Here is a 16,333-nt window from a genome sequence, read left to right as displayed (position 1 = left end):
CCGTCCCCGCCAGTTACCGGGAGCGCTCCGCACCGCGCTGCCCGCGGCCTCACCGTTATCCCCGGTCCCCGCCCCTGTCCCGGTGCTGCCTGTGTGCAGCGCCCCGCCGTCACTGCTATCGCTGTAATTAATCACTAATTAGCGGCGTGGGAGCGCAGGGGAATGCCACCCGAGGTGCCGCACCGGGAGGCAACGGGATGGGAAGGGGGAATGAGGCCGCAAAGAAGTGCCCGGTGGGGAGGGACAGCGTCCGAGGGGGGGAAAAAACTCCTTGAAAGTGAATCGGGCATTGATTGACTGCGATATCGGCTGTTAATTAGTGCCCAGGTGGATCCCGCGGTCAGGGACCCAGGACCCCTCGCAGCCCCCTGATCCCCCAAGTGTGGACGGAGGCAGGAGCCTGTCGTGATTCCATGGACAGAACCGGGAGCCCACCCTGATTCTGTGGACAGAGCCCACAGCTCGCTGTGATTCCATGGACAGAGGCAGGAACCTGCCCTGACTCCGCGGCTCTCGGGGCACCCCGAGTCCCCCAAGTGAGAGGGTCCCCACCAGCGCTGCTGGGGTCAGGCTGCAGACCCTTTGCCACCCTCTTCCCCCGCACCAAGGCTCTCCTGTGTCCCAGCCCCAGCGCAGGGAGTCCCTGCATGAGACAATTCCCTGGCAAAACCCCCTTTCCCCGTGTCCCACCCCGCTCCAGCGCAAGGCTGGCCCATCCCGAGCACGCAATTCATACACCGCGGACCCCCGAGCAGTTCTAATCTTCTGGTTTTTTTTTAATTTGCCTCACAAGGTAGAGTACATCCAGGGAATGTGCAATGTACAAGGAAAGTGCTGGGCAGGCGAGCGCGAGGGGAGGCGGGGGTGCCCCACGGGGCCCGGGACTCGTAGCTAGCAGGCAGCACGCTCAGTCGGAGGGCGCGTCGGGGGTGACAAAGGTGCCCTTCTGGTCCCACTGCATGTCCCGGATGCGGCGGATGGACTGGATCTGGGGCTGGAAGGCAGACCACTCGTTCCAGTGTCGGAAGTCTCCGGTCTCAAAGAGGTACTGGTAGCCTCTGTAGCCAGGGTACTGGTACCCGACCCAACTGTGGGGAAAGCAAACACAGGGCACCTGAGTGGGGTCGGCCACTCCAGGCAGCAGCCACACGGTTGGTGGGTGTTCAGGGGGGCTGGCGTGGCCTCCCTGTGCTGGCCACCAACCTCTGGGGGACAGGGCACACCACTAGAAACATCCACACCACCCAAAACAGCCATGCTAACCAAAACCGCCACACCACCAGAAACAGCCATGCCACCACTTTCTGGCTGCCTGAGAGCCCACAGCAGCTGGTTAGGGAGGATAGGGAGCCTGGCACGAGGCAGCTGCCACTGCAGCCCAGCTTACGTTCCACTGGGCACCTGCACGCTGCCCACGCGGTCGCAGAAGCCATAAGCCCAGAGGCTGGGCACGTCGTCCTCCTGGATTTCCATCTTGTTGCCCTTGAAGTCAGCAGACTCGTAGAGGGAGATTTTGTGGTCCTCAGCCTCCTGGGGATGACAGAGGGAGGGTGCTGGGCAGTGTGGCCGAATCCCGGGAGCTTTGCTGCAGCGAGGCATGGAGCACACAGCCCTGGGCAGATCCCACCAGGCTCTCTGCCCCCCAGCACTCACCATTTTGATGGGACGCATGGACATGAAGCAGTCGCTCCGGTAGCTGCTGGACCAGGTGTCCCAGCGAGGGTACTCGCCCTTCTCCAGGATGAACATCTCCCCACGCATGTTGGCCTGCTCGTAGGCCACCCAGCTGGGGAGAGAGGTGGGCAAAGAGTGGATCAGGTGCCACCCAGCAGTTCCCCTCCTGCTCAGCCAGCTTGCAGGACAGTGGAGGGGTCTCCAAAAAGGCTGTGGCCCCACCACCCTGCTCCCACCTCTCTCCCAGCCCAGGCACTGCAGCCCGTGCAGAGCCAGCGCCGATCCATGGGCTCCCGGCTGGAAGCTCACTGGTGTGTGAGTGTCCAAACCTGCAGCAGGCACCAGCACTCACAGTGCTCCTCTTCCTCAGCTGGGGAGCAGCAGGACCCCTGCACAGCTGGTGACCCCACAGAATCAGCTCAGGACTCTGCTGTCCCTCCTGCCTGGGCTGTGTAATCCTGGCACCCCGCACGCCTCACTGCTCCAGTGCCAGCCAGCGCTGGCACCCAAACCACTGCTGGGTGTGGGGCTCACCCAGCTGCAATGTCACCTCCTCAGCAGAGCCACGAGGTGCTGAATGCTGGGAATGTCATGGGTGTGGGGCTCCAGAAGCCCCCAGCACCACAACAGTCCTGCATTTGCTGCTTTCCCTTTCCCTGCGGCACAGCTCTTCCTGCAGATGCCAGCAGGGGTTTTCCTGCTGGCAGGAGATGTGTTCAGGTACCCCAGGCTCCATAGCCTCAAGCTGCCTGCTAAAGCTCAGCTTTGTTGTTTTGCTTTCATCTTCCTCTAAGCACATTTTTGGGTGCAGACTTCCATCAGTGACTCTCAAGAAGCTTCTAAGGACCCCAATAACACCCAAGATCTCTGTCCTCCTAATTTCACCCTTTCTGCACCTTCCCAGGTATCATATCTGAGCTCCTTCCAGGCTGCTCCATCCCCCATTTGTTTCAAGAAGAGTTGGATATTCTGGATTCCTAATAAAAATGTCATAGGTGCTGCATGGTGTCATTCCAGGTCACCCTCCCAGACCCTCAGGGATGCTGTCAGGACAAGCCATGCATGTCCTGTGCATCCTCCCCACAGCTCTACCAGCCCCCCTGCACTCCTGGCCACGCTGTTTCCAGCCAGGCACGGCACGGTGGGATGCTCTTTCAACATGGAGATCATCTGTCTGCCCAGTTATCTGCTTTGGGGATCGTTTTTGTCCCTGCCTGTGTCAACAGTTCCCACGGCTTTGCGACCTGCCCAGCCCCCTGTTGCTGCTCAGCTGCCTGGGTGCAGGCAAGTGCTTGTCCCTGCCTGTCCCTGTTGCCTGCTCCATCTTGGCCCAAGGATCCCACCTCATTTCACCTTGACTTCTCTAAAATCTGCAGGTCCATTGTGTTCCGTGCACAGCTCCAGGTGGCTGAAATGATGGACACCTCTGGTCGCCTTTGCTTTGCATGTGGCCCTGGCATCCTTCCCACCCATCCTGGCCCTCCTCAAAGGAGATCCAGGATGCCTGCTGTGCTCCTGTGCTCAGGGAAATGTCCCTGAACATCACATTGTTCCCACCCACCAGGAACATCCCCAGGGTCCCAGCCCCCTCCGCGGCTGGGGTCACTTACGGTCCGGAGGTGACAATGACACTGCGCACCCGGTCGAAGCCACGGTCAGCCAGGTTCAGGCACTCGGCGGTGAACTCCATCTGCCTGCCCTGGAAGTTCTCCTGGTCGAAGACAACAATCTGGGGGTGCAAGGAGAGGGTTGGATGAGCACAGGCACGCTCAGGGAGGGCAGGCTGGTGCTGGGTGACCAGTGCCTGAGCCTTCTGCTCCAAGTGTGCCCCTCAGCTCTCCAAGCCTTCCTGCAGCTTCTCCAATGTGGTGCCTGCCCGTGCTGAGCTGGGCTCTGTGCATGGGCGTGCCCCAACAGCTGTTCCTGCTCCAAGATGGCCTCATCTGCCCCTGGTTTTGCTGCTGCTGGTGCCCACAGTGGTGGGAAGGAGCTGCTTCTCCAGGTGCTCTGTCTGCACCTTGGCCTTCTCAGCCTGGCACGGTGTCACCGGAGCCCTCGCATCACTCACCCTCCCGTGCCAGCCCTGCTGCAGTGCCTCAGTGTCATGCTGGCATCACTGCAGCATTTCAGCGCTGGCCTTGTCACCCCTAGCGTCCCCTCCACCTCCCCACAGGACCCCTGCATGCAGGAGGTGACCAGAGGGAGCAGGTGACAGCAGCCAGCCCTGACACCACAACCCAGGGGAGAGCACTTCCCAAGCCTGTAGTCCCCAACAAGCTGTCCTGGCCAAGGCACCTTCAGGCTGTTCCTCCTGCAGCATCTGCCCAAATCCCGTGCCTGCTGTGGGACAGAGCAGGGATGGCATCACCCACACTGCCACAGTCCTTCCCCCTGGAACAATGTCCTCCTGCCCTTGTCCCTCAGCCCGGACCGTGTCCCTGCACACGAGGGGAGCCACAGGGCTTACCCTGAAGGCTTCTGGGGAGGGCTCCTCGCCCTTGCTGTTTGCGACAGGAGCAGGGTCGAGGGATGGGGTTGGAGCAGGAGCTGCCTTCTCCTTGTCATCCGCAGCCTGGCCGGGAGCAGCGGGTTTTGTGGTCTCAGACATCGCGGTGGTGGGCTCAAGTCTGTGACAGGGCACCAGCAGCAGGTTAGAGGGAGGAATGGATGTGGGCACCCACAACCCGCCCCAGGAAGGGTAACATCTGGATGGGGTGGGTGGGCAGGGCCAGGAGAGGAGATGCTGGAAGGTTCTCCAGCAGGCACAGGCAAGGATCCTGCCTTCACCAAGGGGATCACAGGAGGTCCTGGAGTCCACACTCTCCTCCTGTGGCCAGGAGAGCCCTGAGCATGGTCCTGGAGTGCCCGGGCATGGGGCCTGATGCTGTGCCGGGCACCGGGGCCATCCCGCACGGGGAGCACCTGGGAGCCCGGGGGGCACCGGGACGGCATGTGAGGGGTGGGAAGGGGACAGCCCCGGTCTGCTGAAGCCCTGCAGCTGGCACCTGCTGTGGCCCCACAGGTGAGTGTCAGCAGCAGCTCCCCGGGAGTGGAGGGCAGTGGGATGTGCTCCCAGACGTGACCACCACAGCGGTGACCACGGCTTAGACCCTGAGTTTCCCTCTCCCCACCTCGGGTCCTCTGCAGCCCGGTGTCCAGGGACTTTGTCCTCTTACCTGGGCAGCTGCTGCTTCTTGTTGGAGTGAGCGGGCTTGTGTTTCGGGGCGCCGCGAGGCCCCCACTTTATAGCCTGGCAAGGGCAGACCCCCGGGCGGGCTCACAAAGGAACTGCCAGCTCATCAGTGTCTGCGCGGCCGCCCAGTCATCACATCCTGCAAAGCGCTGGGCGAGCTGGAAGCCTCTCCCCGGCCCCGTGCCCAGCCGCTGAACCCAGCACTTTCCTTTGTGCCCCCGGCACAACAGAAGACCTGACCGTGCCACTTTGCAGCGCGCCCGGCACCCGCTGCCCCGCGTGCGGCCGCCCCGGCAGGGCATATATAGCCCTGGCACGGCCCGGCCGGCACCGGCTCAGCACCAGGAACACCGGCCCTGCCCAGCGCCCCGGGCCCGCAGGGACACCCCGCTGCCAGCCCCGCTGTGCCCGGTGCTCCCCTCCAAACACTGAACCTCTCAGATGCTTTGAGCATCACCCCGTGCCCACAGCGCTGCCCTGGAGATGCCAGGAAGCGAGACCTGAGTGTTCCGAAATGCTTCAGGAGTCAGGATTTTTCCAAGCGATGTGTAATCGAAGCTGACATTTTCTGAGCCACCTGAGTGCCTGAAACAGTGTTTGTTCTCCCTTGGGAACATCCCTGCTCGCTGGCAGGGTTCTTCCTTTGCTTTTTAGCCCATTTTCCCCGTGCTGTGGTGACCCTGTACCACCCCTGGTTCTGCCACCATCACATTCATGGTTTTGGGGCATCAGCTCTGTCTGACTGGTGCAGGAGGGCTGTGGGGTGGCTGGTTAGGGATGCATTGGCACCAGTCTCTGCAGCAGCTCTGGTGCCACATCTCCCCCACTCTCTGGACCTTCCCCTGAGTCCCTCTGAGCCTCTGATCGGTTTTTTGCGCCTCCACACCCGTGTCCAGCACCCCCAGCTTCCCGCAGCATCCAGCACCAGCAGTGCCTCACTGGGGGTGTGCGGGCACAGGGCTCAGAGCCCCGTGTGCTGCCCTCCTCTTTTGTTCCTCTCATGTGTCACCCAGCAGTGGTGGGATCCAGCTGCACCCTCTGGGCCATTGCACGAAATCCCCGACAAAAAGAATGTATTGATCCCTTCTTTTCCCGAGGTTTTTCAGGAGATGTCCTGTGCCCGTGACAGAGCTGGGTGTGGGGTCTGCTGCCCCATCACCCTGGGCACTGGCTCAGTCTGGTTCTCACCTTGATACTGAGCAGTGTTTTATGATTCGTGATCTCAATTTGTGCTCGTTTCCATGGTTTTTATCCAGATTTCTAATTTAATCTGCCCTCTCTTGCCCCCAGAGCCAGCATGGGTGCTCTCCCTGTGCTGCCTCCCCTGTGCCTCCTGGGCATTAATCAGCAAGTCTCACCCACCCTCTGCTCCTGACTCTGCTTCCTCTCCCAGTCCCCAGCACCTTTGAATCCCCATGGGCTTCCCTGAGTCAGGGCTGTGGCAGGGATCAATCCTTGGCTATTCCTGAGCCCCCCAGACACAAAATCTCTGCCCTGCCATGGACCCTGTGCCCTCACTGCACCATCCCTCCCTGGCACAGAGATGCACAGCTCCAGCACAGCCCTGGCAGCAGATGGACAGAGCTGGCACAGTGTGGCCACAGAGGGCACGGGCAAAAGGGTTTGCTCTGCCTGTGGATCTCCTGCTGCTGCATCCCTGCCTGGCACTGAGTGCCACCATGGGGGCTCCAGTGACTGTGTCACACTGCCAGGACACGGCGTGGACAGTGAGTGAGTGGTGGTCACTGTGCTGGTGGCCAGAACAAGCTGAGTTTAGCTCAGGCCACAGCGAGAGGCCAGGGACAAATTGTGCCAGTGCCAAGAGGGCTTTTGCTGGGGTTGCAGGTGGCAGGGACAGCCCGTGCAGCTCTGCTGTGCCCTGGGGCAGCCCGTTGTGCTGAGCCTCCCCAGCTGCCCTGCTCTGCCTCCCCCAGGGTGCCCGGGGCTCACAGGGCTGCTGCAGCTGCATGAGGGGGATTCTGGCTCAGCCTCCCGGCAGTTTTCTAGCAAAGTCTGTCCCAAAACACAGCACTCCCTGCGGACATGGGTTTTCCCATTGGGCTCAAGAGCCTCCATTGCCTGCTGCCTGCTCTGAGGGGCAGGCTGGGTGGGTGCCTCTGCCCAGCCTTTGTGGAGTCCTGGCAGCACCCCAGGATGATTTGTGAGGTGTGTGGGTCACTGTAAGGTGTTTAGGTCCCCAGAATGTGGTGGCAGCAGAATCTTTCCAGCACACAGAGGCAGGACGTTGCTGCAGCTCTTCCCAAGCCATGACCTGCACCTCCAGCCCCTCCCGTGCCTTTTGTACCCCCACCACCACTTTCCATGCCCCTGCTCCCCACTTTTTATGGTGTCCATGGCTCTTGTGTGCCCAACCTGCAACCAGCCACCCTGGATTTCGGGCAGAGCTGCTCTGCCTGTGCAGGGAGAGCAAGTGGAGACGTGTCCTTCCTCCCACTTCCCAGAAAGGGGTGAGGAAACCTCCCCACACCCCCAGAGCAGGCAGCACTGCCTGTGGGCAGGGGGAGCGCTGCCCGAGCTGGGACACAGCCCCAGCCCAGCCCCATGCCAGGGAGGGCACATGGCAGGATGCTGGCAGGGCCTGGGGGCGATGCCCCAGCCCTGGAGCTGTGGGGTGGGGGTCAGAGCCCGTGCCTGGTGGGCCAGCTCCATGTCCCGGCTCATCAGTGTCTCTGACACGGCGCCTTTGTTCTGGCCAGTCCCTCCTCCCCGCCATGTGCTGAGTTAGGGGTTTCAGTAATGCTCCCCTGGGCTCTGTCTCTATCTGGAGGCTATAAAAACCCAGCTGGAGGCTGCTGGACATGTCACCTCCCTGGGCACCAGTGCCTCACCCCAGGTAAGCTTTGGAGCCTGGGGCAGCTGCCCCGTGCCCATGGCAGGGCCTGGGAGTGAGCAGCTGTGGGAACAGTGGAGGAACGTCCCAGATCCAGGGCTAGAGCTCTCCTTGGCATTGGGAGCTGTGGTGGGGGCTGGGGGATTGGGGGCTGTCCCTGTCTGTGGCAGTGGCAGGTGTTGATGCTCGCTGTGGGCACAGCTGACTCTGCAGCGCTCCCAGCTCAGCACTGCCCTGCCAGCACCGCGGCTTTGGCTCAGGGAGCTGCCAGTGGGAGGAGGAGTTTCCCTGGGCACGGGCAGGGACGTCTGCCAGGGCCAGGTGCCCACTGGGCCAGGTGCCCGCTGCTCCACATGGCCCTGGTGGCAGCTCCAGCTGGGCAGGGAGAGCCACAGAGCTCTTCATCTGCTCCAGCATGGAGCAACCCCCTTGCTGTCCCCCAGAGTGCTGTGAAAGGGGGGACAACAAGGGCTCCTGAGGTCATTTTCATCTGGGCACAGAGGCAGCTTGAACCGTGCCCTTCCCCTGTGCTCTGGCAGAGCCACCATGAGCCACCGCTGCAAGAAATCCTCCGGCCTCTGGAAGGTACAGGAGCCTGGGCAGGACCAGCACCATGCCCTGTGAACCCCTGGGAATGAGGCTGCAATATCTGCACCCCCAGAGCCCCCTGACTCCCTCCATCCCCCCCAGATGGTGGTGTGGGATGAGCCTTTCTTCCAGGGCAAGAAGCACGAGTTCACCACCGACTGCTACAGCACCCCCGAGCACGGCTTCAGCACCGTGCGCTCCTGCAAGATCGAGAGCGGGGCGTGAGTGGGGGTCCCGGGGCACTGCCACCCCCCGGTGCTGCGGGACCCCACGGATGGCAGGGGGGTTGGAGCAGTGCCTTTTGCTACCCGAGCTGCCTCCCGCGGGCACCGCTGGGCACCGGCTGTGAGCGGGGCGGTGGGCACGCCGGGGGTCTCACCCCTCCCGCCCCGGCAGGTGGGCAGGCTTCGAGCACTGCGGCTTCCAGGGGCAGCAGTTCGTGCTGGAGCGCGGCGAGTACCCGTGCTGGGAGGCGTGGAGCGGCAGCAACGCCTACCACGTGGAGAGGATGTGTTCATTCCGCCCCATCGCCTGTGCCGTGAGTGCCCCCGCCCCGGCTGCCCCCGCGGGGCGACCCCCGGAGCCCACCCCTGGCCACGGCGGCAGTGCCAAAGCCGTGCCCGTCTCGGCCGCAGGACCACGGACGGAGCAGGTTGATGCTCTTTGAGGAGGAGAACTTCCAGGGCAAGCGGGCTGAGATGAGCGATGACTGCCCCTCGCTGCCCGCCCTGGGATGGGGCAGCAGCACCGTGGGCTCCTTCCTTGTCCGCTCCGGAGCGTGAGTACCCGGGGCGCGCAGAGGGGACGAGGATGCTCTAGCAGCCGCCCGAGGGTGCTCTGGCAGCAGGGCTGAGGATGCTCTGGCAGCAGGGGTGAGGATGCTCTGGCAGCCGGCCGAGGGTGCTCCGGCAGCAGGGCTGAGGATGCTCTGGCAGCAGGGGTGAGGATGCTCTGACAGGGAGGCTGAGGATGCTCTGACGGAGGCTGAGGATGCTCTGACAATGAGGCCGAGGATGTTCAGGCAGTAGTGCCAAGGATGCTCTGGCAGTGGGGCTGAGGATGCTCTGGAAGCAGGGACGAGGATGCTCTGGCTGGGGGGCTGAGGATGCTGTGACAGTGGGGCCGACGATGCTCTGCCAATGGGGCCGAGGGTGCTGTGACAGCAGGGCCGAGGATGCTCGGGCAGTGGGGCCGAGGATGCTCAGGCAGTGGGGCCGAGGATGCTCAGGCAGTGGGGCTGAGGATGCTCAGGCAGTGGGGCTGAGGATGCTCAGGCAGTGGGGCTGAGGATGCTCCAGCTGAGGGGCTGAGGATGCTCCAGCTGAGGGGCTGAGGATGCTCAGGCAGTGGGGCCGAGGACGCTCAGGCAGTGGGGCTGAGGATGCTCAGGCAGTGGGGCCGAGGATGCTCCAGCTGAGGGGCTGAGGATGCTGTGGCAGTGGGGCCGAGGATGCTCTGGCAGCTGCGGGGGCTCCGTGGTGCCACCAGCCCCGGTCACCGTCGCTCTCTGCTCTGTCGCAGGTGGGTCTGCTCGCAGTACCCGGGCTACCGGGGCTTCCAGTACCTGCTGGAGAGCGACAGCCCCGCGGGCGAGTACAAGCACGTGCGGGAGTGGGGGTCCCACGCGCAGACGGGCCAGGTGCAGTCCATCCGCAGGGTCCAGCAGTGACCGCGCTGCCCGAGCCCCCCCGCCCGGGCCCCATCTGTCCCCTGAGCGGGGACAAAGCTCAATAAAGGCTCACTTGTCCAAGGCGGCGCTGGCAGTTGGGGATGAGGGCCATGGGGGTGCGCGGCCGGGAGTGATGCCGCTCCCGGGGCAGGGATGAGGTGGAGGGGAATTTTTTCTGCCCAGGTGCGGGGGCTCTGCAGGACCCCCGCATCCCACCACCCCACAGACACCGTCTGCTCTTCCAGCGCCTGCCAGGAGCTGAAAGGAGCTGCAGGATCAAGCGAGTGTGCACCTATCCCTGCATCCATGCAGACCCATCCCAGCACTCTCACCCATCTGTAAACACCCCTGCACCCATCCCAGCACCCATCCCTCACTCCCACACACCCAGTGTGCAGCCAAAGCTGGAAATACAGCCGGGAAAGGCTGCTCTGGAAAAAAAAAAATCCTCATTTCAGAAGAGCTCTGGAGGAAATGTTTGATGTGGTGAAAATGTCCCATGCATGACATTTGCAGCAGCAAGGCCACCCGCGAAGGGAATGCTGCCCAGCAAGGGATTCTCTCCGCAGGAAATCACAATTAAAAAGCCTAAATAGAAGAAGAAACAAAAAGTTGTGGGATGGGCTGAATGAAACCCTCCTGCGCCCCGGGGCAAACCCATCCGGGGCCGGCAGCCAGGGAGACCCGAGGAGCAGAGCGGAGCTTCTGTCACCCCCCGTCCTGGGTACCCCCTGTCCCTGCTCAGCACAGAGCCCTGGGGGGACGCGGGCTCCGGGAGCGGGGCCAGCACATGGCCGGGCACGGTGGGCAGCTGGCGGCGAGACCAGGGCTCCCCGGGGAGCCGGCGGGGACTGGAGAACAATGCGGGAGCCCAGCAGCTGCAGAGCGCTGAGGAGGGGCTGTCACAACCCCCGGACGGGAGGGGAGCTGTCCTTGGACACGGCTGTGTCCCCAAGCCGGGCTGCTCCGTGTGCCATCCGTCCCCACCTCATCCTGCCGCCACGTCCCCAGGGGTCCGACAACCCTTATCCCCCTTGCCCCGCGTCCCCTGGGTCACACCCGAGCCGTCACGGCAAACGATGCCTGGCAGAGGGTGACAGCGGCATTTGCAGCGACAAAAGAGCCCCCAGGGTCTCCCGCAGCGGGAGCGATGCGGGGAAAAGGTGGCTCGGCCGCATTTCCAGCATTAAAATTTCATGCGAGTTGCAGCATCCTCCTGCGCCGTAGGTAGGGCCGGGGGGGCCGGGGGCTGCTGGAGGAGGAGTTTGCTCGGCCGCCTCTTCCTCGGGGATGCTCTGGGAAAGCTCCAGCACAAAGGAGCGGCGCGGCGGGCAGGAGCCAGCGGAAGCGGAGCCCCCCAGCCCCAGCCCGGCCCCCCGGGAGCAGGTAACGCACCGCGGGCACGGCTCCGCTCCCTGAGCACCGGGATAGGGTCTGGGGGGCAGGTAACGCACCCCGGGCACGGCTCCGCTCCCCGCAGGCCGGGATGGGGTCTGGGGGGCAGGTAACGCACCCCGGGCACGGCTCCGCTCCCTTCAGGCCGGGATGGGCTCTGGGGGGCAGGTAACGCACCCCGGGCACGGCTCCGCTCCCTGAGGGCCGGGATGGGCTCTGGGGAGCAGGTAACGCACCGCGGGCACGGCTCCGCTCCCTGAGGGCCGGGATGGGCTCTGGGGACTCGGTGGGGCCGCCCCCACCGCCGGGATGGAGCGGGGGCGATGTCAGCCCGGGATTCGGGGGGGTCCTGCGGGTGTCGCTTCGGGAGGTGGGGGGCAGGCGGATGAGGATGCTGCCTCCCCTCCACGCCCCCCAAAATACCCCTATTCTCAATATATTATTCCCTGGTTGTAAATAACCCCAGGAGAGGCCCCTCCCGGCAGGATCTCCTCCTTCCCTGGGGGGAACAGCCGGGGCCCCCTCCCTTTGTTAGGGCAGGAGCAGCCGCGCATCCCGCTCCGTGTTCCCGGCACATCCCGGCCCGGCGGGCGATCCCAGTAATCCCGGTGATCCCGGTGATCCCGGTCCTGAGGCCCTCCCCTCGGACACCGACTGCAGCCCCCTCTCCAAATCAGAGCTAACTGCTGCACTGCTGGTTTGTATTTTTTTTTTTTTTTCAGAATCCTCATCAAGAATAGGGCTCCTGCCAGGTAAATGGATTCTTGCCTGATTTTCAATGCTCCTGGGAGGATTTGTAGCCAAAAATGCTGGCTTAGTGCTTTGTCTCGAAGCCTCCATTTTCTCCTAAAGCTGATGGTCCCAGGCGGGGGTTAGAGGCGAGGCAGGGCCAGCAGCCCCAGGGCACAGCCCAGCCCTTCCCTCCCCTCCGCAGATGTTAACCTGGCAGATGCTCTTCTTGCGGAGCCATTTTCTCTCCCTCATTGTCTCGCAGCCTTTTGTGTGTGCGGGTAGGTCCTGCCCTGCGAGCCAGGAGGAGCCCAGAAATAATCGGATTTTCAGGCTTTGCGGGCTTGCAAGGAGCCTTTCACACGCTGACACCCCTTTTCTGCCAGGGCTGCAGACAAAGGCAGCAGTGCCTGGCACCCCTGCAGCAGCACCGGAGCCTGGGCTGCGCTGGATGGCAGCGAGGGTCGGGCAGAGCTGGCAGGGCACAGGGCCGGGGTCTTTGCCCACCCTGATCTGGCGGCTCAGGGTGCCCGGATGCCACATCCCAGAGATCACCTCTCTGGGATCTGTTGTGCCCTCATCTCCCTGCTCCTGCCCGCAGTGGAGCTTCTGCTCCTCTTCCTCCCTCTCTCCTCACTCGAGGAGGGGGTTTAGCCCCATTTAATTCGGGTGTCCAGCCCCAGGGCCACTGTATGTGCCACCCACGAGTGTGGCAGAGGCAGCTCAAGCCCACGCCCAAGACGAGTCTGCCCAAAATTGTTTTTCCCTCCCTGTCCCTTGGGATGTTCATTCCCAGGCCACAGAGGCCATCCTGCCCCGGCACAGGCGCCTCCCGCCCAGATCCAGCTGGGGATCCATGTGCCAGATGCTCGGTGCCATCTCCACAGCCCATTCCCGCTGCTCCCACCGCGGCTGGGCTGCAAACGCCACCAGGACGTGCTGTCCCCACGGCAGGGACTGTCCTGCCGGCGCTGTGGTGACAGCGAGCTGTGAGAAGCAGGAGCGGCTCCAGCTGAACTGCAGAGTCATCACAGCCCCGATCCCCCGGGACCCGCTGCTGTCCTGGTCTGCCCGGGCAGGCAGGGCAGGGCAGGGCAGGGCAGGGCACAGCCACGGGCTGGATGCTGGCACTGGCCACATGTCCCCAAGTCCCCGAGGAGATGGAGCAGCGCCCACCACAGCACTTCTGTGATAACCAGTTGCCCCAGTTTAACCAGTGCCTGTGGAACCACAGGGTCCCAGACTCAGTTTGCCCCACGGCAGGGGCAGAGGTGGCAGCAGAAGTGGCAGTGGCAGTGGCAATCAGTCCCTGATTACCTCACTGGAGGCAGGGACACTTTGGGGCATTGCCACCATTTCTGGTGTGGTGGTTCCAATGTCCCCCCCTGTGCCTGGCTCAGCTCCTTCAGCCTCCCAGGGGACAGGGACAGGAAGGTCTGTGCCCAACCCTCCTGCCAGGCTCCTGCCAGGGCCCTGCCTGAGGATGGTGCCCTGTGTCTCTCCCTTTGCTGCGTTGGTTGTTTCTTTTGCAGCTGCTAATGACTGACCTGAGGTCTGTTCACACAGTCCCCTCGCTGCCCCACAGAGCCACGTGGAACAGGGGACATTGCACAGCACTCCTGTAGCTGGTGACCACAGGTAGGACTCTGGGGAGGGGACACAAGCAGTGGCAGCCCTGTGCTCTTCCATTCCTTCATTAGAAGGGAGGTGCTGGGCAGTCAGGATCATCCTTCCTCCTCAGGCCCCCATCTCCTGGAGGGTTCTCCCCAGGCCCCAGGGGGGTGCAGGGGTTCACACCATCCCCAGGGCCCCCTGCATGAGAGGATGTGTCCCCCTTGTGTGCCCAGCAGTGGGGAGGGGGTGGCTGCCACAGCCCAGGGTCTCACAGCATCTCTGCTCCTCAGTGCCACCACCCCAGGGGCATGGCCCAGCTCCTGCCTGGCCAGACTGACCATGTCCAGAGGGGAGCCAGGCTCAGGAGCTGCCATCACCACCAGGACACGATGCCAGAGCCGGGCTGGCCCCAGCAGAGCACCCTGGTACCCTCTGCCGTGGCGTGGAGCCACCAGCCCGGCCACTGCGGGGGACATGGCCCAGGAGATGGCTCTGGTGACACCTGAGGACACGGGGCTGAGCATGCACACGGTTCTCCTGCAAGGTGCTGAGGTGTCCCTGCCTCCCACTGCTGCCCCCAGGCCTGTCCCCTGCCCTGAGCACAGAGCAGGAGGAGGGAGAAGGAAAAGGGAGTGGGGGCAGAGCTGTGCCAGCTCCTCACGGTGACACGATGGGCACAGAGCCCACAGGGGCTCTGTCTGTCCCCACTGACCCTGCCCTTCCCTCTGGCTTTCTGGAACAGCTGGTGTGTGGAGCCTGAGCAGTGAATCCTGCTGCCATGGCCTCTGCAGTGCCCTGTGAGGGTGGGACCCTGTCCTTACCAAGCAGCCACTTGGGCCCATGTCCCCACACAGGGACAAGGACAGGGTGCAGTGGGCTGGGGGCACACACAGCTCGTGGCAGGTGTTACAGCCTTGAAGTCCAAACTGGAAAAGTGTCTCTTGGGGACCAGAGGAGCTCGTGCTGTGGGAGGAGGTGACCCAGAGGCACACAGGGCAGAGGCTTTCCTGAATGCCCCATCCCAGCCCTGTTTCCTGGGGCACAGTGCAGCCCTTGGAGCATTGCTCAGGCCCATGGAGAGGCAGCTCCTGATGGGGAGGGGGCAAAATGTGGGTCACCTTTGCTCCATGGTGGCTTTCCCTGCTGGACCTGCACGTGCAGTGGGAGCTGGGGCAGCCCTGGAGCAGCTCCCGTGCTCTCTGCTGCAGCCTTACCCCAGATACCAGCCGTGATTCTTTCACCCTTCCTCCTCTGCTTCTTGAGTTCCTTTGGGGTCCTTTAGGCACTGCTGGGGCTGTGTTCTCCATGCATCCTGTCTCTCACCTTTCCCAGCACCAGGGGTGGGAAGCCCATGTTGTGAGGGGCCTCTGGTACCTCCCTGGCAGGGATCAGAGGGGCAGGAGCCTGCTGAGCATTTCATTTGGGGACAGGTTCTGCCACACCAGCTAAACCCTCCACTAACACCTCCCCAAACACCAGCACCCAAAGCCGCCTCCTGCTCTTGTGAGCCAGAGCCCTGCTGCTGGCAGGCCTGGCTCTGCATGCTGCCAATATTAACCTACTAACCTGCTGGGCCCCCTGTGCCCTCCCCGGGGCTGCCACAGCCCCTGGCACACGGACTAACCCACTAACCAGCCCAGCGCATGCCCTACTAACCCACAGCAGCCCTGCCTCGTGCCCACTAACCACGGCAGCAGCGCTGCCTTTAAAGGGGAACAGAAAAGCTGGGAAAAGGGTTTGGAGGTGTCAGTGCCAGGCTGCACAGGCAGGGACAGGCAGGGACAGCCCTGCAGAGAGGACTGGCTGCCCAGGAGTGGTGTTGGCAGCTCCTGCATGTGCAGGCAGCTCCTGTTCTGGGCAGGGAAGGGGACTGCTGGTCCCTGGGCAGGAGAAGGGAGCAGCATCCCCTGCTCTGGGCAGGAAAGGGAACCAGCAGCCCCTTCCCCAGGCAGGAAAGGGAACCAGCAGCCCCTTCCCCAGGCAGGAAAGGGAACCAGCAGCCCTTGGCCCGAGCAGCCCTCGGCAGCATGAGGAGAGGAGAGGAGAGGAGAGGAGAGGAGAGGAGAGGAGAGGAGAGGAGAGGAGAGGAGAGGAGAGGAGAGGAGAGGAGAGGAGAGGAGAGGAGAGGAGAGGAGAGGAGAGGAGAGGAGAGGAGAGGAGAGGAGAGGAGAGGAGAGGAGAGGAGAGGAGAGGAGAGGAGAGGAGAGGAGAGGAGAGGAGAGGAGAGGGTTTCTCCCCACACGCCCTGCCCAGCTCTGCCTGTGGAGCCTGTTGCTGACTAGGAGCCTAAAACGGTTTTATCAGCAGAAGCTTTTCAGTTCCTTTTTAAGCCAGTAGATCTCTGTTACTAACACATTCCTGAACTGAATTAAACAAACTAACCATTGCTGCTTTTCTCTTCATTTCTCTTGCAGTGTGTGTGTCCTCTGAGGCAGACCAGCGCCCTGCTTCTGTTACTAACCTGTTCTTCTGTTCCCACTGTACTAATCCTCCCTGACTGTTTCTCTCTTGCTACTAACAACTCTCTTTGCACTTTGCCTCTCGGGTGCTGTTTGCCATGACAAGTGACAGTGGCTCCTCCTGGACTTACTCACCTGCAGCACTCGATTTTCCGTGCTGC

General features: G+C 62.9%; 2 protein-coding genes and 1 long non-coding RNA gene across 3 annotated transcripts; 2 read left to right on the top strand and 1 right to left on the bottom strand.

Annotated features, from left to right (window-relative positions):
* Positions 1–907: 907 nt before the first annotated feature.
* Positions 908–4,282, bottom strand: CRYBB1 (crystallin beta B1). Its single transcript, XM_063173055.1, has 5 exons — positions 4,142–4,282; positions 3,285–3,403; positions 1,654–1,786; positions 1,388–1,530; positions 908–1,088 (listed from the first exon to the last, which is right to left on the bottom strand). The coding sequence occupies exons 1-5, from the start codon at positions 4,280–4,282 to the stop codon at positions 908–910; spliced, it is 717 nt and encodes a 238-aa protein (XP_063029125.1).
* Positions 4,283–8,264: 3,982 nt separating this feature from the next.
* CRYBA4 (crystallin beta A4) lies at positions 8,265–9,975 on the top strand. Its single transcript, XM_063173268.1, has 5 exons — positions 8,265–8,303; positions 8,409–8,527; positions 8,703–8,844; positions 8,942–9,084; positions 9,828–9,975. The coding sequence occupies exons 1-5, from the start codon at positions 8,265–8,267 to the stop codon at positions 9,973–9,975; spliced, it is 591 nt and encodes a 196-aa protein (XP_063029338.1).
* A 1,261-nt stretch (positions 9,976–11,236) lies between these two features.
* On the top strand, positions 11,237–15,780 carry LOC134427281 (uncharacterized). The gene is made up of 3 exons (XR_010030132.1): positions 11,237–11,361; positions 12,093–13,737; positions 14,004–15,780. It is a non-coding gene; the product is annotated as an uncharacterized LOC134427281 (long non-coding RNA).
* Positions 15,781–16,333: the final 553 nt, after the last annotated feature.

This window comes from Melospiza melodia, chromosome 20, assembly GCF_035770615.1.
Source record: "Melospiza melodia melodia isolate bMelMel2 chromosome 20, bMelMel2.pri, whole genome shotgun sequence".
Taxonomy (NCBI): Eukaryota; Metazoa; Chordata; class Aves; order Passeriformes; family Passerellidae; genus Melospiza; species Melospiza melodia.
Note: the sequence above shows the minus strand (reverse complement) of the source record. Positions and strands in the feature narration are given on the sequence as shown.

Excerpts from the sequence above, each read along its gene's own strand:
- CRYBB1 (XM_063173055.1), bottom strand. The coding sequence starts at position 4,282 with ATGTCTGAGACCACAAAACCCGCTGCTCCCGGCCAGGCTGCGGATGAC. Across the intron at positions 3,404-4,141 it reads CCTCCCCAGAAGCCTTCAGG|ATTGTTGTCTTCGACCAGGA; the intron begins GTAAGCCCTGTG and ends TTGCACCCCCAG. Across the intron at positions 1,089-1,387 it reads GTGCAGGTGCCCAGTGGAAC|TTGGGTCGGGTACCAGTACC; the intron begins GTAAGCTGGGCT and ends CTTTCCCCACAG.
- CRYBA4 (XM_063173268.1), top strand. The coding sequence starts at position 8,265 with ATGAGCCACCGCTGCAAGAAATCCTCCGGCCTCTGGAAG. Across the intron at positions 8,528-8,702 it reads TGCAAGATCGAGAGCGGGGC|GTGGGCAGGCTTCGAGCACT; the intron begins GTGAGTGGGGGT and ends CCGCCCCGGCAG. Across the intron at positions 9,085-9,827 it reads TTCCTTGTCCGCTCCGGAGC|GTGGGTCTGCTCGCAGTACC; the intron begins GTGAGTACCCGG and ends GCTCTGTCGCAG.